At 35.7% G+C, this 19,134-nt stretch overlaps 1 protein-coding gene across 5 annotated transcripts in view; it reads right to left on the bottom strand.

The window, feature by feature from the left end:
- Positions 1 to 19,134, bottom strand: part of ADGRB3 (adhesion G protein-coupled receptor B3) — a 472,696-nt gene that overhangs the window by 22,730 nt on the left and 430,832 nt on the right. For all 5 annotated transcript variants that reach the window (XM_075747416.1, XM_075747418.1, XM_075747419.1 and 2 more), the window contains 6 exons: positions 16,180 to 16,246; positions 13,905 to 13,990; positions 10,374 to 10,472; positions 9,867 to 10,038; positions 3,303 to 3,398; positions 1,883 to 1,922 (listed from right to left, as the gene is read on the bottom strand). In XM_075747416.1, coding sequence (XP_075603531.1) covers positions 1,883 to 1,922; positions 3,303 to 3,398; positions 9,867 to 10,038; positions 10,374 to 10,472; positions 13,905 to 13,990; positions 16,180 to 16,246 — 560 coding nt within the window. The remainder of the gene's footprint in view (positions 1 to 1,882; positions 1,923 to 3,302; positions 3,399 to 9,866; positions 10,039 to 10,373; positions 10,473 to 13,904; positions 13,991 to 16,179; positions 16,247 to 19,134) is intronic.

The raw sequence follows: 19,134 nt of genomic DNA, 5'->3' as shown, positions 1-19,134 counted from the left end.
ACTGACTTTTTTACTCTTCTGTGTTAACTTGTATCAACATCCAGCAATTTTTTGTTGGGGTAAAATCCACATGTAAATGTTATTAATCCTGTCATAGAATACAAAATGTCCAGGAGCATTGAAGGATGCATTCAAAAGCAAAGCATCTATTTAATCACAATTATTGATCTTAAAAAATAAATATAAGTCTGTAATTCAACATTTGTAATGAAAGGAAAAGGACAGAGAGTAAGAAAAAAAAAAAAAAGTAACCAATTACTGGGCTTATTCCAGCTAGGTGCAAAGATTTTCTTGTCCCATTTGAAAATATTTTAATATTTAATATTAGTGCTAGCTTGTGCAATAAAATCCAGCTCATGGGCTGAGACAGTAAGACAACTTGCAGTATCTCAGGTGTTACATTTACATCCCTTTTGGTAGCCTGAGGGCTCTGATGACCCAGATCTCCCAGTACCTGTCAGTTCACTGCCATGTTCCATCGCAAGCAACTCATAAGGCATCCCACTCTCCTACCTCACACAAAACTGGCTCTCGTCTTTCCCTTATGAAAAGAACAATTTGCCTCTGAACAACAGTGCACAAATACCTGACTTCAGTGTGGCTGCTTCATTGTTTCCAGTCACGCTTGTTAAGAGACTTCAACCAGTGTCCTGTTCTTAAATCTTTCATTAGAAGACACTAAGTTTAAATGTTTTTCTATTAAAGCTTGTTCATAACTGTATGCAAAGTCCATCTCCTTAAGGATGCCCCCGTCAAGGCTCTCCGTACTGCAGAGCTATGTTGGCAAAGGTAACAAGTAGGAGCTACATGGGCCAACGCTGGACTTTTGCCTGAAGTGGATGGTGACAGACGTGCTCTTGTGGTACAATGTACCATCCTGCTCCCTTCAAAATACATGTGCATATTAAAACTAATCTATATGGAAGAACTACTATCATATTGCAAGAAACTGAACTGGCAGTTTTTTAAAGGTGGGTGACTGGAAACTCAGAGTTTACCTTAATGAGCTCAGCATTGTTGGCTCCCCACCTAGCCAGCGAAGAGAGACAGTGTCCTTCGGGTGGGTGATGCAGAACAGCTAAGTCAGGCTTCTGCCCTGGCTCACCCTGTGGAGAGGATACCCTCTCTCTCTTTCTTTCTCTCTTCATTGAAAACGGAGGGTCCCTAGGCAGCATTGCTTCCCTAGGAAAAACTGTCCTTTGGGAATATCTCCTAGATTATAAAATTTCTATAGGGTTTAAATAGTCATTTATTTTACACTGTACTTTTTATTTAAGCAAAGTTGGGAAATAAATTGCTTGAAATGTGTTATTTGTAATATGTGGAAACAGACATAGCTGACTAATTAAAGATCATGCTACTGAAATGTCTTAAAAAAACCCTCAACTTGTTCCAGTAAAGTGTAATCAAATTTCATTTTCCTGACACCATGTTGCTTAAGCTACCATTGATTTCACTTAGAGTCCTAAAAAAGTTACCCTCTTTAAAACTAACACCAATTGATGCATCCTTCATACACATAGCTGTTAAGATACGCTATATTAGTTGGTTTTTTTTTTTTATAGAAAAATGACTGTTTCACATTTGCTTGTGTACCAGGGCAAGGAAAGATTTGTGTGTTAAGACTGATTTTCTTTCCAAAACTGTTTGCTTTCTAATAGACAATCACACCTTTGGCTGCTTCCCAATTGCTGAATTTCACTAAAAGGCTTTTGTAAGAAAATAAAATAAATGTATTCGTACAGTGGCATCACTTTTTTTGCTTACATTTATAAATATGTGCTGTAAACAAATAAACCCTGATATTTTTCTGTTTTTCACTTTACAAGGAGGTAGTACAAGACTTCTTTTTGTTGATTAAAGAGTCTCTTGATGTTCTTACCTGACCGGCAAGCAATGTCCACATCCTTTTCAAAATCAGTCTGTAATAAGAAACAACAAAACAGGACAACAATTATTAATTGAAAACTAAACCACAATACCTTTTTGCCAACTAACGCTTCCGAAATGTCCTACTTACAGAGTCATAGTCTCTTAAAAGTGGTTTCTTGTTGCTGAGAAGGTGAAGTGTATTGTTTTACAACAGCAGAGCTTTACAAAGTTTCCTAAAGTATAACTGGGTGGTTTTCAAAGTATGCTGCCTGACCAGAAAAAATAAAATAAAATAGGTGGAAGTAGAGTATAGAATTTTAATAAAACGATACAGTGTATAGTTTTTTATGTATATGGAAGAGTAACTTCTACATCTCATTGAAGGATCATCTTTAAGGAAGCTTTTCATAGCATTTTTATAAACAGAAGTATGGAAGATAGCCTGCAATACAAATTACTCTAAATAAGTGCAATCCAGTTAGTCCACCCTGCCTGAAACTTCATTAATTTGTTATGAAGTGGTTATTTGTTATATAACATTCTGTCCATCCTTGCTATTAATGTAATCATATAAACTTTGTACTCCCTGAAAACAACTTTTTTTTATTTCATGGGGCAAAAACAAATTATAAGAGCTAAGAATTAATTTTAACAGTTGAAAAATCCAAGCACACTTTTCCCAGTTAAACAAAACTATTTATTCTGTTAGAGAATTCAAGTAATTTTTAATTATGTTTTTATTTCCACAAAAAGTTTATTATATGAAAAATATTTAATAAAACTGATCTCCTTCTTGCTTCTGAAGTCCAAACATTGGATTCTTTTTGAGTCATCATTTTTGAAGGGCATCTATTTGCTGAGCCTTGCATTTTTTTAGGGCCTGGTCCTGTCCCCATTATAGTCAACGAGAAACTGTTGTTGAAAGTGAAGGGACCAATATTTTGTCTTAATATACTCCCAAACAGAATTAGTAAATCCAAACTGGCGTACTGAGACTTTCACTTCCTCCTTAATGCAAGCCACTAAATAGATTCTCCCTCTAGAATCCCTAACACTTTCTTGCTGTCTGACTTAGCTTGAGAGGAAGGCCTCATGAAGGGAAGCCTTTCAAATGCATCAGTGCTCATCACACCAACAGTAGAAATAGTCATGATATATTATTAGATTATTTCCTCATTCTCTTATGTAAGAAACTTTGTCATAAAGAACACTGGTTGGAGACAATAATTCACTGTGCTCCACTAAATGATCCAACCAATAATTTAAAACTTGCTAAGACATTTAAGCAAGAGATAATGACCTAAACAGATTTACATTTAAAGAATTGTGTTTGCATTTCAGCTGTGCATACTTGCCACGTACAATACTGTAAGCTTTTTCTTTGGATAGGAACACTAAATTAATAATCAAAGAAGAAAGTAAAAGCTAACCATGATTTGAGCATGTCCATTAGGAAAAGAACTTGAAGAATCTGCATTGATTGGATCCTGGCAATTTCTCAGTCGACATCTGAATGCATCTTGAACCTGTGAAAACAATATCTTATACTGATTCTTGTGTAATGTCATGTACTCTACTCCTACTTAAGATTAAACTAAACTGTATGGAATACAATGCATGACTTTTCTTTAGCACACTTAATAAATCAGAAGCAGTAAACATAAATGTTTATTTCTGCTATTTCATACATTTGCTACATTTTGTGGCTGCTGCAGTGTCAATCTATCACATCGAGACCACAGAATTAGATGGACAGAATTAACTAGTAGTCAGTGATGATTTGGTACTCAAGTCAAATCTTGTTTGGGTGATAGCATTTGGCTTTGTCTTCTCATTCAGTTTGGTACGGTTCTGATAGCAGGATTAATAGATATATTAACCATTGCAAAACCAAACATATCTTCTGCTTGACAAATGTAAGATTCTTGCAATACAGTCCTTAACAGTTAGTATAATCAGATACATAGTGCTCTCCTAATTACACTTTAAAGAATAAGTTGATTCAAAAGATGTTACTGATTCCAATCATAATCTCTAACTCCATATAAAGGGAATCTGAGGTATCTTTTCTAGGAGTAAAACTCTTCAGATAAATATCTTCAGTGTGAGCACAAGAAGAAAAGTGGACTGTTTGCACAGAGTCTGGTTTCTTGAAACTAAAAAAACAAAGGTCCTTCTCAGAAATTACTGTTTTACTAATATCATCCATAAAGTAAATTTGAAGACTTGTCCCTAAAGCACAAATATATTTGAGGAATTATTTTTTCATAGGAAAGGCTATGTTTACTTTGATTTTGGGCAGAATATATGTCTAAAGAAATATTATAATGCAACACTTTTGTCAGAAAGATGTGGCTCAACAGAGAGTCACATGCAAAAGAAAAATGCAGTTCCTGTTTGCTGACAGTAGAATGCAAACACATTTTGCTGCTTTCTCACATGTACAGTAAGGCCAGCAAGGCAACTTTTGGAATGGAAAGCTTTAAAACGTGAATTTTGGTTCCAGAAATGCAAGTGTCCATATTAGCAACCTGATTGCAAGATGTGACTTGGAAAACAGGAACTTAATTGGGTGACCTCCAGTCAAAACAAACTAGTTTCATTTCTTGTTTGAATATGAAAGTACTCTCAATGAAATGCCTACAAAAAATCTACATTCCATTTATTATCTGTCGAAATTACTTGATGCCTTATTCAGAATAATTAAAAAGGAGAAAATCGTATTCTACTCAGGGACATTTTGTGAACAGCAGAAGAGGATAATTCATTAATGTTGCCGATGAAAAGCTGTCCCCTTTCAATACGTTGTATTCTACTGCAAGCTGTTTAAGAGCTTTCACAAAAGGGAAGACAAGTAGAGAAAAAATTATTTATTTTTGTAATTTAAAAACATTATTCTAAAGTGTTCAACCAGTAAAGAAGTAAGAGTGCAGTCTTGATAAGTGACTGTTGCAGGTGGAGGAAGACTAATATAGAGCAGAAAGAAGAATTAAGCAAGGTGGGAAGGTTTGGATTAATTTCAAAACACCAAGACTTCCCACATGTGGTAAAGTGTGCTTGACCTATGTCATGACTCAGATTCTGATTCTAGGCACTACACTTGCTGTGTTTTGCCATGTGTTTGATGTTAATTTAATTTGGCACCTCCCAGTTGTTGCAAATTTAATCCAAGTCTTCTCTCACTTTATTGATGCTGAAGTCAGGTCGCACTTAGGAGTTTTATGTTCTTGGATAAGCACTGGCACAGTGAATTGCAAAAAAAAAAAAAAAAAGCATCCCCAGCTGTGCTGAATCTCATCTCAAACTTCCTGATGCTTGACCCCAAAGAACATACTTCAGAACATACTGTGTGATCTCACTTTCTGCAGTGGGCCTCCTTAGTTTTGAGACTCCAAGAATCCCCAGTTCAGGTAGCTCCAGAGATCTCAGGAATCTCATGTCCTACTTCCACTACCTTCTGTATTAAAGTGGTGAATCTTGACGTTAGGATCCTCTTAAATGTGCATGTTTCTTACAATGTTTCTGAAGTGCAAGCAGCATATGATTTGAACATGTTAACAGAATGTCAAATGTAGCTGTATCCATCATATCGACATATGTTGCAACTTCTAGGTGTCCTCACACAAGTCAGAAACAAAAAGGTTGAGCTTTCTAAATATCAGCTTATTTTTCTAAACTCCATGTTCAAACTTGTTGTTTGAATATGTAGAGACTGTGCTGTCTTTACATTTTACTTTGAAACATAATTTTGTTTCCCCCCTCTGCCTTTTAACATCAAGTTACAAGATTTCCTTAGAGCCAGGCAGAGCAGGAGAGACAGATGTGATGAACGTGCGGATACCAGGGAAGTGGTTTCCTTAGCAACAGTAACCAACTCCAAGCTTTTATAACTTACCCTCTCTCTACTCATGTACTCTTTATTTTTCTCCTGCAATACAGAAATGTGGGCTTAAGACGCCAACGATGCATTTAATCCAAATGCTCTCTAGTCAGCAGAGCATAGCAAAAGGAGAAAATACATGTGGGTTCCTCCCATCACCAGGAGTTACTCAGTGTGATTAAAATTAGCTTTAGAGCATCTTGTGTTCAAGCAGGTCAGGCAAACTGTTTTGCTCTGAGGGAGAAGCTTCAGCACTAAGCTCTGCTATCATTCCCTCTTCTGTGAGACATACCTCACCATCTTCCAATGCCCAATTAGGTATTTAAGCAGCAAGAAGAGGACAAAAAACCCCAAACAGACTAGGGTCTCTGGGCTAAGAAGACAACATAAAGCAATAATACCTAACTCTTATATTGCATTTTCCTCTCCTAATTTCCAAATGGTCTATAAGAGATTTCATGCTTAAGAAGTATTATATGTATCTTAGAAGTTAGGAAATGAAAATATAGAAAGATTTAATGTCTTTCCAAAAGACTCTGAATCGATGGAGGGCGGGAATAGAACGACACATCACTTAGTTCTCTTCTAGCTGTATGTCTTGGCTTCTTAATGCAGCCCTTGTTACACAAGATCTTTGGTATAGCATACTAGAGAAACTAAAAAATGTTTCTAGCATTTATGTTCATATCAGTATAACTAAGAGGAAAAATGGGGGGTTTATATATATAATTTTAAAAGTCTATGTCTTTCTGTAATGTAACAACAATAAAGGCATAGTATAGCAAGGCTGTCCTCTTCTTTGTTTGAATGGTGGTATATTCCAGCCCATATTTTTATTCCTGACAGTCAGAATTATTGTTTTGCCTGTGCTGGCATGCTATAAATATTAGATCAATCTATAGGCTATAACTGAGATAGTTTTGTAGCTGTCATCAAGAGTGATAAATGTGTTGGCAGGGTTTCCCTGACAAGCACTGGCAGAGCAAAATGCATTTGCAGACAACAGAAAGTATCAGCCTATTCTTTCCGCTGGGAGGTACCCTGTGGAGTGCAAAGACTGCACCGCACACGGTGCGTTATGGCCGCTCTCTTGGCTTGTACTCACCTAAGGATCTCTGGAGGTAGAAAGCCAGACCCTCTAGAGCCAGACTGAAACATAACTTACTGGAGTTATGTCTCTTTCTGTGTAGTGAACAATTGCAGTAAACAATTATGTCTTTGCTGATGTAAACTGGTCCCTGTCAGTGCAGACCATACACATTTTTTGAAACAAAAATTGTTTCAAGTGCACCAACTTTTACTTCTTTGCTGTTCTTGAAGAATAGAAATAGAGTTCAAACTGTCAAATAGAGTTCAAACAGCAATCTGCCTAGGCTTCTTTGTCTTCCACCACCACCACTATTATCATCTTGACTGGAGACAAGCCACTGATTAGTGGATTGTACAATAAATTGAACATTTACTTCTGCCTAAGTTGTCATGACTGAAGAAAAAACTCCTTCTCCTTTTTGATAAGGGATGACCTTATCAAATCTATGTGCTTTTTGGGGAGAAATTTCATTGGGAAATCTTCTCATGAGGTAATTTTTTAAAATACCATTCAGATAGGTAGATTAGCTGTTTTATCAAATGCTTTTCTTCTAGAATGTAAATGTTAGGACCAGGAAGTGTAAATACCAAGACTGGCTTACGGAAACAACTCCTTTAAGTAGTTAAATGAAGTAATGATTCTTTGCAGTTAGATGATATATGTATATGTGATTTGCTAAAAGACCAGTGAATAAAATAAACCATAACTAGCTGATTGCCTACACACAAACAAATAAGATTGTAAATTCCCATATAAACATCTTTATAAGCAGATATTTTGCATATTACTTGCACTAGAACCAGTGATTTAAAAGTGGTTCAAGTCAAGGTACCATACCAATTTGAAAACTGAGTTTACTTATAGAAAAGACTAATTCCATCTCTATCACCACAATCCTGCCTGTGAGTAGGGTCAGACAAGAACGCTTCCATGAGATGTTCAACAGTACTGAAGTATTCCATGGGAATAAAGCATTTACAGCAAATAGCTGTCATTAGATTAGGGAACCTGTCTTGAATTCAAGGCTTGGGGCATTGTGGGTAAATGCCTGTTCAATTTCATCTTAAGCGGTCAAAATATTTTTTTTTTCCAAATAAACAACTGCATTACTACACTGAGGCAGGCTTTAATGCCTGAATTTTTTTATTTTATAGAGTGCTATGCTATGTTACCTTTGAAATTTCTCATGGCTTTTGGTCTGTTTTTTCATGAAATCAATGACTGATAACCAGTTATGTGTTGCAACCTCTCTACATCCTCATGAAGGACACAAGGAAACGGAACTAGGACATGAGGAAATGGAACGAAACTTCATCAGGGGAAGTTCAGATTGGACATTAGGACAAGGTTCTTCACTGAGGGGGTGGTTGGTTACGGGAACAGGCTCCCCAGAGAATTGGCCATGGCACCAAGGCTGTCAGAGTTCAAGGAGCATCTGGATGACCCTCTTTTCATATGGTTTATGTTAAGGTAGTCCTGTGATGAGCAGGGAGTTGGACTTGATGACCCTTATGGGTCCCTTCCAACTTGCAGTATTCTGATTCAATAATGATTCTATGAAAGATAATGCTTTTTATACTGCTTCATTTTTGAAGGTTTCATCTGCAACCTTGAGCTAAAGATACATATTTTAAAATAAAAATGGATCCTCAGTAAGTGGGAGATGGTATGCCCTTTCCAGACTAATTAGTGTATACAATTATATACAGATTTCATAGCCAGGAAAACCACTATGGAACTGCCATTCTATCAACCAAAATCTTAAGTAAAAATAGTTACAGTGTCTTACCATTTTACTAAAAGAATATGTGAAATAGTGGCTTTCAGTTCTACAGATGAGAATACCCTCTTTCACAGATGAAAATTATATGGGGAAAGAAAATGCTGTAGAAAATAAGGGGATAGCAAGACAGTTCTACATAAAATAGATTTGTCTGGAGTAGTATCTCTTATTCTGCACATATTTTTATCCTGAGTAAAAAAAAAAGAAAGAAAAAAGTGAAGAGAAGAGAAGAGAAGAGAAGACAAGAGAAGAGAAAAGGTATTAAAGGATCTAAGCCTCTTCCCCTATGAAAGATGATAAACTAAGGAGAAAAAAAATTTCATAGCCTCAACAACTTGAATAAAGTGGGATGGAATCAGCACTATGGAAGGTATTATATTCTGCAAGTTATTGATAAGTTTTTTCCTTAAATTTGTAAACTTAATTCTCTGATAAGAGAATTACGTTTAGTTCCTTGATAAGATAATACTGTGTAGGATAGTGATATAAAGTTCATGCAAAGTAGTAAACTACTGAAAGATTGAAATAAATTATGATGTCACTCATAATTCTTTTTCAGGAATATAGCGAGTTTCAATGTTTAAAGGGTGCGAAAGGTGGAAAGGGAAACCACTGTGTGAGTTTCCTCACTCAGCACTGACAATAAACCTTTCCTGAAACATCTTCCTGCTTTTTTAGTCCTGAAGTGGTACTAGCTTTTCCTTGCTGTTCTCAAAGCATTCATCTGTCTTCATCCTCACTGTCCCCATAACTTAAGTATGTTACCTTAAAACTTGAGTTTGTAGAACTGAAAGGGTAGATCTTCACCAACATAACACCTCATCTCCTTGTGTCCTCCTTCAGAGACAGTATAAGCAGAAATAATTTTGTGATTGAATCAGTTTCAGAGGCTGTAAATATCTATAGCTTTTGTTCTTCAAGAAAAGGGCATTCATGTCAGTATTTCCCAATACTCACAAAATTGGGAAAGCCTAACACTTAAAAATAAACTGAACTTGGGATAGATTAACAGCCAGCTTTAATTAAATGGGTACAGTTTTACACTGAAACTGATATTCTGCACCTGGAATTAACTGATCTTCCCCCTCTCGCTTTCCTTTGTTCCTCTACACCTCACCATAAAATACTTTTCTCTTTCTATGAAATGTATTTCCACAGAGCAAACTGTATATAACATTAAAGAGCAGTTGAGAGATTAACAGGAACACAGCCTTTTAGAAAACTGGGAAGCCATTCCTCACCTCCCTTCGGAGAATACAATGGACCATGACAATAACAAAGCCTTGTAATGAATCAAATACTGCAAAAAGTATCTGAAATAATATTGATCTTTTGTCTGTCATGGCCAGAACTGCAGACATCCAGGTCAGGGCCAGAAGTGGCAACACCACACAGGAACTCCAAAGGGATGCCCTATCAAAGGAAAGAGAAAAGCTGCACTGTAATATTGTAAAAAATGATTAAAAGCTCACTATTAAAATAAAGCATATTTAAGGATGGCACTTTATCAAGTTAACTTGAAAATCACAGACAAGAATGTAACAGTGTCGGTACTTTATGTTCTAAAGAATATCCTGTATTCAGTTAATAAACACAGTTGCAATTTTTTTTTTTTTTTTGTTAAAAAGTATTTAAATGTGCTCAGCACTCTATACAGTGTTAGCAAACACAGTTGTCATCATCAAACTATTGTCTCACATGCACTGTATAAGATTTGTAACAAGAAGATGTAAATGATCAGGACTAACATGGCATTACTGGCGGTGGTGGCTGACAAAGCTGTTGTTGAAACTACTCCACACTTGGCACATTTGAGCGTCAAACCGCTATGAGGCTCACTCATCTGACTGCAAACAAACAGAACACCCACAAAAAGAACAAAATATTGAATTGTCACCAAAAAACGTTGCTACTGAAATTTAGCTTTTAAATATGACGTCATGCAGAAAAAGTAAGTAGACTTACTCAGGATGAATGCTCTATGTTGTTGCAAAACTGTACTTTGTACTTTACATTATTAGCTTTAAATGTTAATGCTATGGGGCTTCATTTCATGCAGACTCTATTTCTTCAATTTAAGCTAAAAAAGGCCCCAAATGTCAAGTGATCAAAACTGCTCAGTACACTGAAGTAAACATAAGCACGTGCTAGGATAGACACACAAAGTGAAATCCCTCTATTCAGACCTGTTAAAAGACTGTTGTATCTAAACTTCCTTGAGAAAGAGTATAGGACACTTAAAGGAGGAGTATGAAGTATGTACAATTCCAGAGCATTAATAGGGAAAGAAGCCTGCCAAATTTCTTCAAGCATCAAATCAGTTTGGGCGTACTGTGTAGTCAGATTTGTGATTTTATTCATGCCATATGAAGGTCTGAATACAGGGCTTGAAATGTATGGAATCTGATGAAATAAATATCAATTGGTACTAAAACAAGGGTGACCTGTTTTGCATTTTAATAAAACACAGTACACAAGCATTAAGCTCAAAGCATTTTGTATGGACAATTGTACCTCGGCACCTGTCAGAAGAGTTAAAGGGCAAAACCTGGAATTTAAATTTTCTTTTACATACAGCATGCATTCAGCTTCCTGAGTCAACTAAATAAAGACTTTTGCTATTCCTTCTCTTCCTACTATCAGAACCAGGAAAAACCATAGCTGACTGGGATGCAACAGGAAGGGTGTTTTACCTATTCCCAGCTGGAAAGTGGTCAACATAGCAAAAGGAAATACTTCATTTTTTCCCTGTTATTTCAATCAACAGAACTCCTTTTTGTTGCCAAACCCAGCATTCACAAGATTTTTAACATGCTGCCCAAAACAACATTGAACTCCAGCGGTTTCCATTTTGATAAACCAAATGATGACTTTCAATAGAAAAAATTGCAGTATATTTTCCATAAAAATACATTTTTTTCCATAAAAAAACCAGTGAGAACCATGACCTTGTATAAAGTGATTGTGGGCTATGAAAAGAACTTAGTGAATTCCCATCAGTTTACACCAGTTAAAGATCTGCATTAATGAATGAACTAAAAAAAAATGCCTTGGGTAAGCTTAACCTAAGCTTGGGAAAATACTTTCAATCTTTGCTTGGCAATACTTCAACATTATCGGACTGGATTATTCTCTTTACCTCTATAGATTTGTTCTGGAACTTGCAAATAACAGAACTTGACGTATATATAGACCAAATATAATCCTTCTGGCAGCGCATATATGTGTGCTACCCCTTTTGCCAGGAAAATGATTGATATCCATCAAGACACTTGTTGATTCTCCATATGCTTATTAAAGTAGAAAAAAACCATATGGAGTTAGTATATTTTGCCCCATTCACTGCTTTAAATCCTACATAAATGGTTTCTGCGACTGAACTTTTGATAGGCCTAAGTCGAAGGTTTGCCAGAAAGAATGAAGTTGCCTTCCTGTGTATGGCTGGCAGGAGAGATCTGAGAAATGAGTGAACAATCGCCTTTCTACTGGAGGTCAAATGCTGCACCGACTTCTATGCCCCAAAGAATGACTCAAGACTCTTCATCTGCCAAGTAGTATCAAAGAATGCTGTTGCCAAGCCACCATCTCATACTATCAAAACAGTTAAGATTTGTTTCTTGATTATGGTATTTACATGATTTCCCAGAACAGCTGGATTGTTTCTGACAGAATAATTTCTAGTTCTTTATCCATTTATTTTAAAATAAAATACCTCTTTACTAAGTTGCGCGCTGTTAGAAAGCAAGTTATTTGTTTCATTGGGAAAATATACTATAAGCAAATAGATATCTATAGTCAACAATTGAGTAGCTGAAAAAAAAATAATGATGTAGTTAAATCTAAGCTTGGATATCCTTAGAAAATGTACAAAGACAAATCTGTGGCTGCTCCAGCTCCTTAAATCACTGGAATTAGAGCAGATGTGAATTTGAATTGGTGATTACCAAGTTATTATGACTCTTGAAATAATTTGGGTAGTTTTTTAATATTCTAGATTTCATCAGTGTTATTACACAGTTAAGAGTGTTGATGGAGCAACGTAGACAAAAGGAAAGTTAAGAAATTAATATTTTCTAATCAAAAGAGAGGAAAAAAAGAGAAAAAACAAAATGAAAGCTTTTGGTACATATTTGTCAGAATAATGGCGAAAGAGCTGAAAACCAGAAAGATTTAATTGAATTAATATTAAATGCAAATCACACCAGCTGAAGTATTTCTCAAAAATTTGCTCATCTTACCAATGAATTGAACTTACTAGGAATGCTACTGTTACTGAAATGGTAAAATAATTCAAAGTGAAGCTGTAATAAATTTACCCATAGCAGTAATACACAGTAAAATAAACACATCATTGTTTATCATTTCTAGAAATGCAGATATTGTTGGTGTTATCTACAAGCTGGCCCGAAAGACAATACTAGAGCATGTAGCTGTAAAAAATGTAAAAAATGTAAAAAACTTCAAATATACTTTCATAAGCATTAAAAAGGTGAAGATGCACTTGTGAAATATTTTTCTCCGATACACAATGAATCTAGGTTTGCCACTGCAGTACTTCAAATCATTGTCATACACTGAAAAACAGTTTCTGATACCACCACTGGCATGATCCTTTCTTCTCATGGTAACAAACAGAATTTGAATGTAAATGCAAGTAAATAATCAACAACACAGAATTTCCATTTACCTTTTTTCTTTTTTTTTTTTTACTTTTAAAACACTTTTTTTTTTACTCTGAAATTCTGTTACACTAATTTGGAACATACGTCTATGTAGATATGAATGTAAGAACAAAGGCAAATTCTTCACATAGTTAGAATGGCAGAATAGCATTGACCTCAGTAAGGCATATATTGCTGTAAAATACAGTTTATAACAGTTTACAGAAACAAGTAACATTTCCCACCATAGTAATTAAAGTTGACAGCTAGACAAAAAAATCAGTTCCTTCAGTACACACAGTTCATAAAACTGTTTTCCTAACTGCAACAACTTTACGTGTGGCATTCTTGTGAAACCTCTGCTCAGATTTGTTTAATCCTCATTATTATTATTAACTTAATACTGTTGTACTTGTGTTTTATTATGTTTAGTTTGTTTAGTTGCATCCCTCAGGATAATGCAACAGCAGCTTTTGAGATGAATGGAATCTGTTAGACACACTGTTACACTGATATAAAAGTTCAAAGCACAATCAAAAGCATTTTTGGTGAATCTCTGTAATTGAAAATTGGTGATACAATTTTAATATGCTTTAAAATAACCCAATTGTTGCTTACCCCGCTCTGTGTTTGAGCTTTTTATCTAGGATTCCATCTCTGGAAACAAGTTTATTAAATACCAAAATGCCAATCACCATGTTGACCTGTCAAACAGAAAACAAACAGTTGATCTTTCAGTGCCTGAATGAAAAGACTTTATCCTGTTACTTCAGAAAAAGGCTCTTACAGGCCTGCAAAATGCCTGAGTACTCCATCACAAATTGGGTAACACTGTCTCCGAGCACACCAAAAGTGTGTATTCTCAAATGGGAAACGCATACGCACACCGCAACAGGCTTATTTTTGAATCTTGATTTATGACTGGTATCAAGTAGTATGCGTACCTGTCTGCTGGCCAGAAGCTTGAGTACTACAGCTTTAATATTTCCTCAGTTTTAATTGCAACGATACATCCTATTCCAGGAAAACCACTGCATTTGAGTTGTGCGCACAGGGAAGAGCTGGCCAGAGCATGGGATGACCGTAACTGTGCTCCTTACTAAGCATTTACGGCCATGTGGGTCTTCCCACTGATGAAGAACCAGCTTGTGGTTTTCTATATCCTCCTCCACATTAGCCACTGTCTACGTCATTCACCAAAATGCCAGTCTTGAGCCTTGTTTGAATGCAATTTCCTTTTTTTTTTTTTTTTTTTGTGGGCCAGAGGAATGCCTGGGGTGTCTGTTTAGCTCCATTAAAGTAAATGGTGTTATGATCGCATACATGGGTTGAAGACCTAACCTAAAAAAAAATTCAAGTGTTTCAGCAGTCAGACTTTGGCACTCAGTGGACATACTAATGGCATTTAATGGACAACTTAATGACTGTTATTATCCATTTGTATTATTGAACTGAACTCTATGGACCTGTCTCTGCATGGCCTGCAAAGAGGTAATACTAAGTTTTGAATCTATTAAATAAATGTTCCTTATTTTGGGGGGTTTTTTATTAGAAAAGGGTAATCCTTTTTTCCTTTCAAATAGATTTTTCCAGACCTGTGCCAAAATACTTAATTGTTGCCAGTCTGTCCTGGCAACTCTTTTCCAGCTTTTGTTATTACCACTTTATTTTCAGCATTTACATTTTTCAGCTGATGTTATGTAATTCTTTTGCTCCGTACACTTAGGCTGAAGTGGCTGCACGGAACAGCTCCTTCCACAGCTACTCGCTAACGGTAGGGCAAACCGCGACTGTGAACTTCAAACATCTCTGAACAAAGCTTGCCAATTACACAGAGAACATACAGTTCCATGTGAAAATTATGACTGGCTTTTATGTAAACATTCTTGGCTCCTCTACCACGACAGGGACTGTGAGTTGTACAAAAGGATCCTGGCTTGACTCCAGGCAATGATGAGACAAACTCTATGGGAGTAGTAAACATCCATTTCAGGAAAATTTATGTAGCTAAATGGCTATATCTTTGATGACTACTAAGACCGATTCCCTTTTGCAAGGGAAATAACTGGTGTTGATAGAGCTATCCTAGTATAAAATTGGTGGAGTGGAAAGAAGAATTAGATTCAAAATCTGTAAGGGAAAAATGCTAAACACATTATTGTAAAAAATCCATACAAACTGCAGAGCAGATGACTGATAGCCGATGGCACATGCAGGATGTAATTCATCTTACCCTAAAGTAGACATCTGAAATACTTCTGATGGTTTGAGCCCTAAAAGTGCATATTCTTCTCCACTGACAATGAAATATGGCTGGGATAACTAGCTTAAATGCAGAAATCTACATTGCAGATGTCAACAATTAGGCAAAGTGAATCCTACACCTAAATACATTTCCAGAGATATGAAAGATTAATACACAAATGAGTAACATTTGCCAGCTATGATGATTTTTTTTCTTTGCCTTCAAAAGCAGTAGCCATGGAGAACTTGCTGGCTGGTTCCTCTCCTCCTGTTGCTTTTGCTGGCACAGCGATACACTGCCAAGCAGCACTCTATCAAGACTGTCAGTGAACTTCACAAGGCAGTGCCAACTGCGTAGATGCTACTGATAATAACTCGGTGATGCCTGTAACAAGTTTTCTGTGCCGCTATTCAGTATTTTTTCATTACATTATTCTTTCACAGCTTACTGGGTAAACACGGAGAGATAACTGGTATAAAGAAGTGATACAATTAAATGAATCATGCATTCAAAATACGGAAGGTATCTTAAACAGTACTGAGCTCATTACAGCAAAATGTAATGGTACTGTATAGCTAAGCTTTTATAATTTAAACAGCACATTCCATCATTTCATATGAAAATACTGGAAATTATCTTAATGTTTACCAAGACAACAGCAGCTGCAGGTCCAACGAAAGCATAAAGTAGTCCTCCTTCAAGAGACAGCCAACAGCTGGAAAGAACGTTAGAGAAGAACTAACACAAATTAAAAGTAAGTATAACACATTGCCAAGAAAGCATTAATAATTACTACAGCATGAGATTCTTCCAGTGTATGTTCAGTCCTACACATAGAGATTCATACACACGCACGAAAAATAATTACTTTGCTGATATGATGATGTAGACAGTTGAAAGGTATTTCCATTATCAATTGTTAATGTTTCAAAAGTGTTATTGTGAATTATACATATACTGAAATGCCTAAAATATATTAAAAGCACAATAGAAAATAGGTTTGCAAATCTTTATTGACTCTCCTCTAACCATGTATGATGAGTTAACTGAACAGGACATGCCAGGTAGGTATCTAGAACCATTTCCAGCTTACAATGTCTGACGGTTCTATACTTAAAGCAATTAAAGGTCAAGTACCTTTAATATAGTACTTCAGAAAAAAGCAGGTTTCTACAAAGCTTCTCATGTCATTTAGTAATTGCTATTAGAACTTGGTCTGACAGACAATAGTCTCATTAAAGAAAAATCATATATGATCTAACTGTTCTGTATTCTCTGGAATATTTTGCAAACAATTTAAATGTATGTTTTAAAGCATCTGAAAACTGTATTTTCCTGTGAGCTACTAATCTTGCAGAGTTTGTCATACTGCATCAGGGCTTTCACTGAAAACCATCACATTTCCAAACACAGAGCACTTACAGAATCAACTTCTAAATATTTGATACACCATGATGTGAAGCTTTCCATATCTGCAAAAGATCAGGATCTTCACATGCTGAAGTAAATGCAGCTGTGCTATTTTCCCAGTGATTACACATTCAAAGAACTGCATGTTTATTTGAATGCATGATCACACCTACATATAAGAAAACTCAAGTATATGCATTCAAGTCATTTACTTGGATCTCACATCCAGAAACATTCACATCAGAATCATACATATCTTCTTTATTTTCCAGTACTGTTTTTGTCCTTTTGAAAACCACGTAAATTAAAAGCAAGCACATCATAATATTAACGGTCTGTTACGGCTGGAATTTTAACTGCAAAGAATAAAAGCGTTTCCCGTTGCAATGAAGCTATGTGAAATCTGCCACACGAACTCAACTGCATCAGTGTGCTAAATTCTGGAATGATAAATTGATGCAAATAGTTCATATCTGCTTCACTGTTAAAAAGGTAATACATGTCAGGCTATTCTACATCCTGCCTCAAAAAACAACTACAACAATAATGTCCAGTTTATTTTTGTAATGTCAAAAAAAATGCTTTCAAAATTTTCCGCAATTTTTCTTAGTATTTTTCCAAAGGCTAGGTTATTTATTGTGAGAGACTGAGACGTGGGCTTCTGAGTGGGAGGAATGTAGTCACAGTGCATTTGCCTACCAGTATGAACTTTTGAACTTAGTGAAGATGACCACTCTGCATAACTACGATATGTAATTAAAATTTTCTTGTTTATTGGGAGACAGAAACATCAGTTCATAAAAATTATTGGCATATTGTATTTGAAATATAATTTCAGTTACCTGTGCTGAAAAAAAGGGTCAAGAAGGTTGTTTTCTAAATAAAACTAGTTTATACCACAAAAATCTTTAAGACCAAGGGAGAATTATTCCTTTCCCATGCCCTCAAGTAAAAAGGCTGTTCAAAAAGAGTGATTTTAGAGGCAGAGCTGGAAAAAATGTAGAGGTTGTCATCTTTATACAATCTGAATTTTCAACAATCTGGATTTTCAACAATGTGTGATGTGATTATTGTAATGTATTCAATATCTGTCAGTTGATGACTCTGAAATGTGCTTTTTCCCAATTTTTTTCTGTTGAAGACTTTCTGAAGACAGATTCTCAGGTGCCGCCTTATACCATAAGGCAATTCTTATAAATTTTTTACTATTTTTTCCTTCTTCTCTTCTTTTTCTTCTCTCTGATAGCTTTTTTCTATGCTTTATAGTTGTTTTTATTTTGTGCTCCTGTGCTGTCTTCTTTCTCCCTGATCTCCACATAGCAGAAAGTGATATAAATTGATTAGTATTAAGAGCATCCACTGGTGGTTTTATGGGACCATGTTACATGGTCATAAAATTCTCCTGATTGATGAAGTATCTGTAGATTTGCTCCTGTACATTTTGTGAGTTGTTTGATGCTCTCCAGGAGAATGGTTCTTTCTCTTAGGAGAGCATGACTATGACAGAATTTTAATTTTTGCTGATGTAATGAATTCCTGGAAGTTATCATCTGCACTGTTTATTAATATATAGCACTGTATGTAAACATCAGTAGGTCATGCAGGTTTATTAACTATAACTTGTAATAGTAGTGCTTTCATAGCTCTGAACCTCTGAAGAGAGGTAGCAACAATATTTATTAGACTCACAGAAACAAGCTTTCTGACACACGAATCTTTTTCAGATATCCTGAAATATCTAAAAAATTGCCACTGTGTTTTTTTATTATTTTTAGGAAATCCCTTCAGCTTCTGTATTTATATCACTACAAGTGTCTGTGTGAAATATTTTTATATGTAGTTTTAAATATACAGTAATATAACTGCCTAATAATTAGGACTGAAACAAAAAGATGGAAATCAGGGACTGTTGATCGCAGAATTGGTTCAAGTGTGAACAATTCAAGCCACCCCCATCAGTTGTATACTCCATGAAACTGAGATCTGCTTCAAAGATCCTTGGGCCTTCTCCATTTCCATCAATCTCTTCATGTGTGGCACTATGAGACTGGAATAAATTCCTTCATTTTCACTCTTAATTTTCTCCATTTGAAACTGTCATTTTCAAAAATAGCATCTTACAGACCAGGAATACTTTGCCACAGGATGCATTTCTGATGGCAGCACGTGTGTGACTGATTGGAGCCAAACAGG

The sequence above is a fragment of the Balearica regulorum genome, chromosome 3, assembly GCF_011004875.1.
Source record: "Balearica regulorum gibbericeps isolate bBalReg1 chromosome 3, bBalReg1.pri, whole genome shotgun sequence".
NCBI classification, from domain to species: domain Eukaryota; kingdom Metazoa; phylum Chordata; class Aves; order Gruiformes; family Gruidae; genus Balearica; species Balearica regulorum.
Note: the sequence above shows the minus strand (reverse complement) of the source record. Positions and strands in the feature narration are given on the sequence as shown.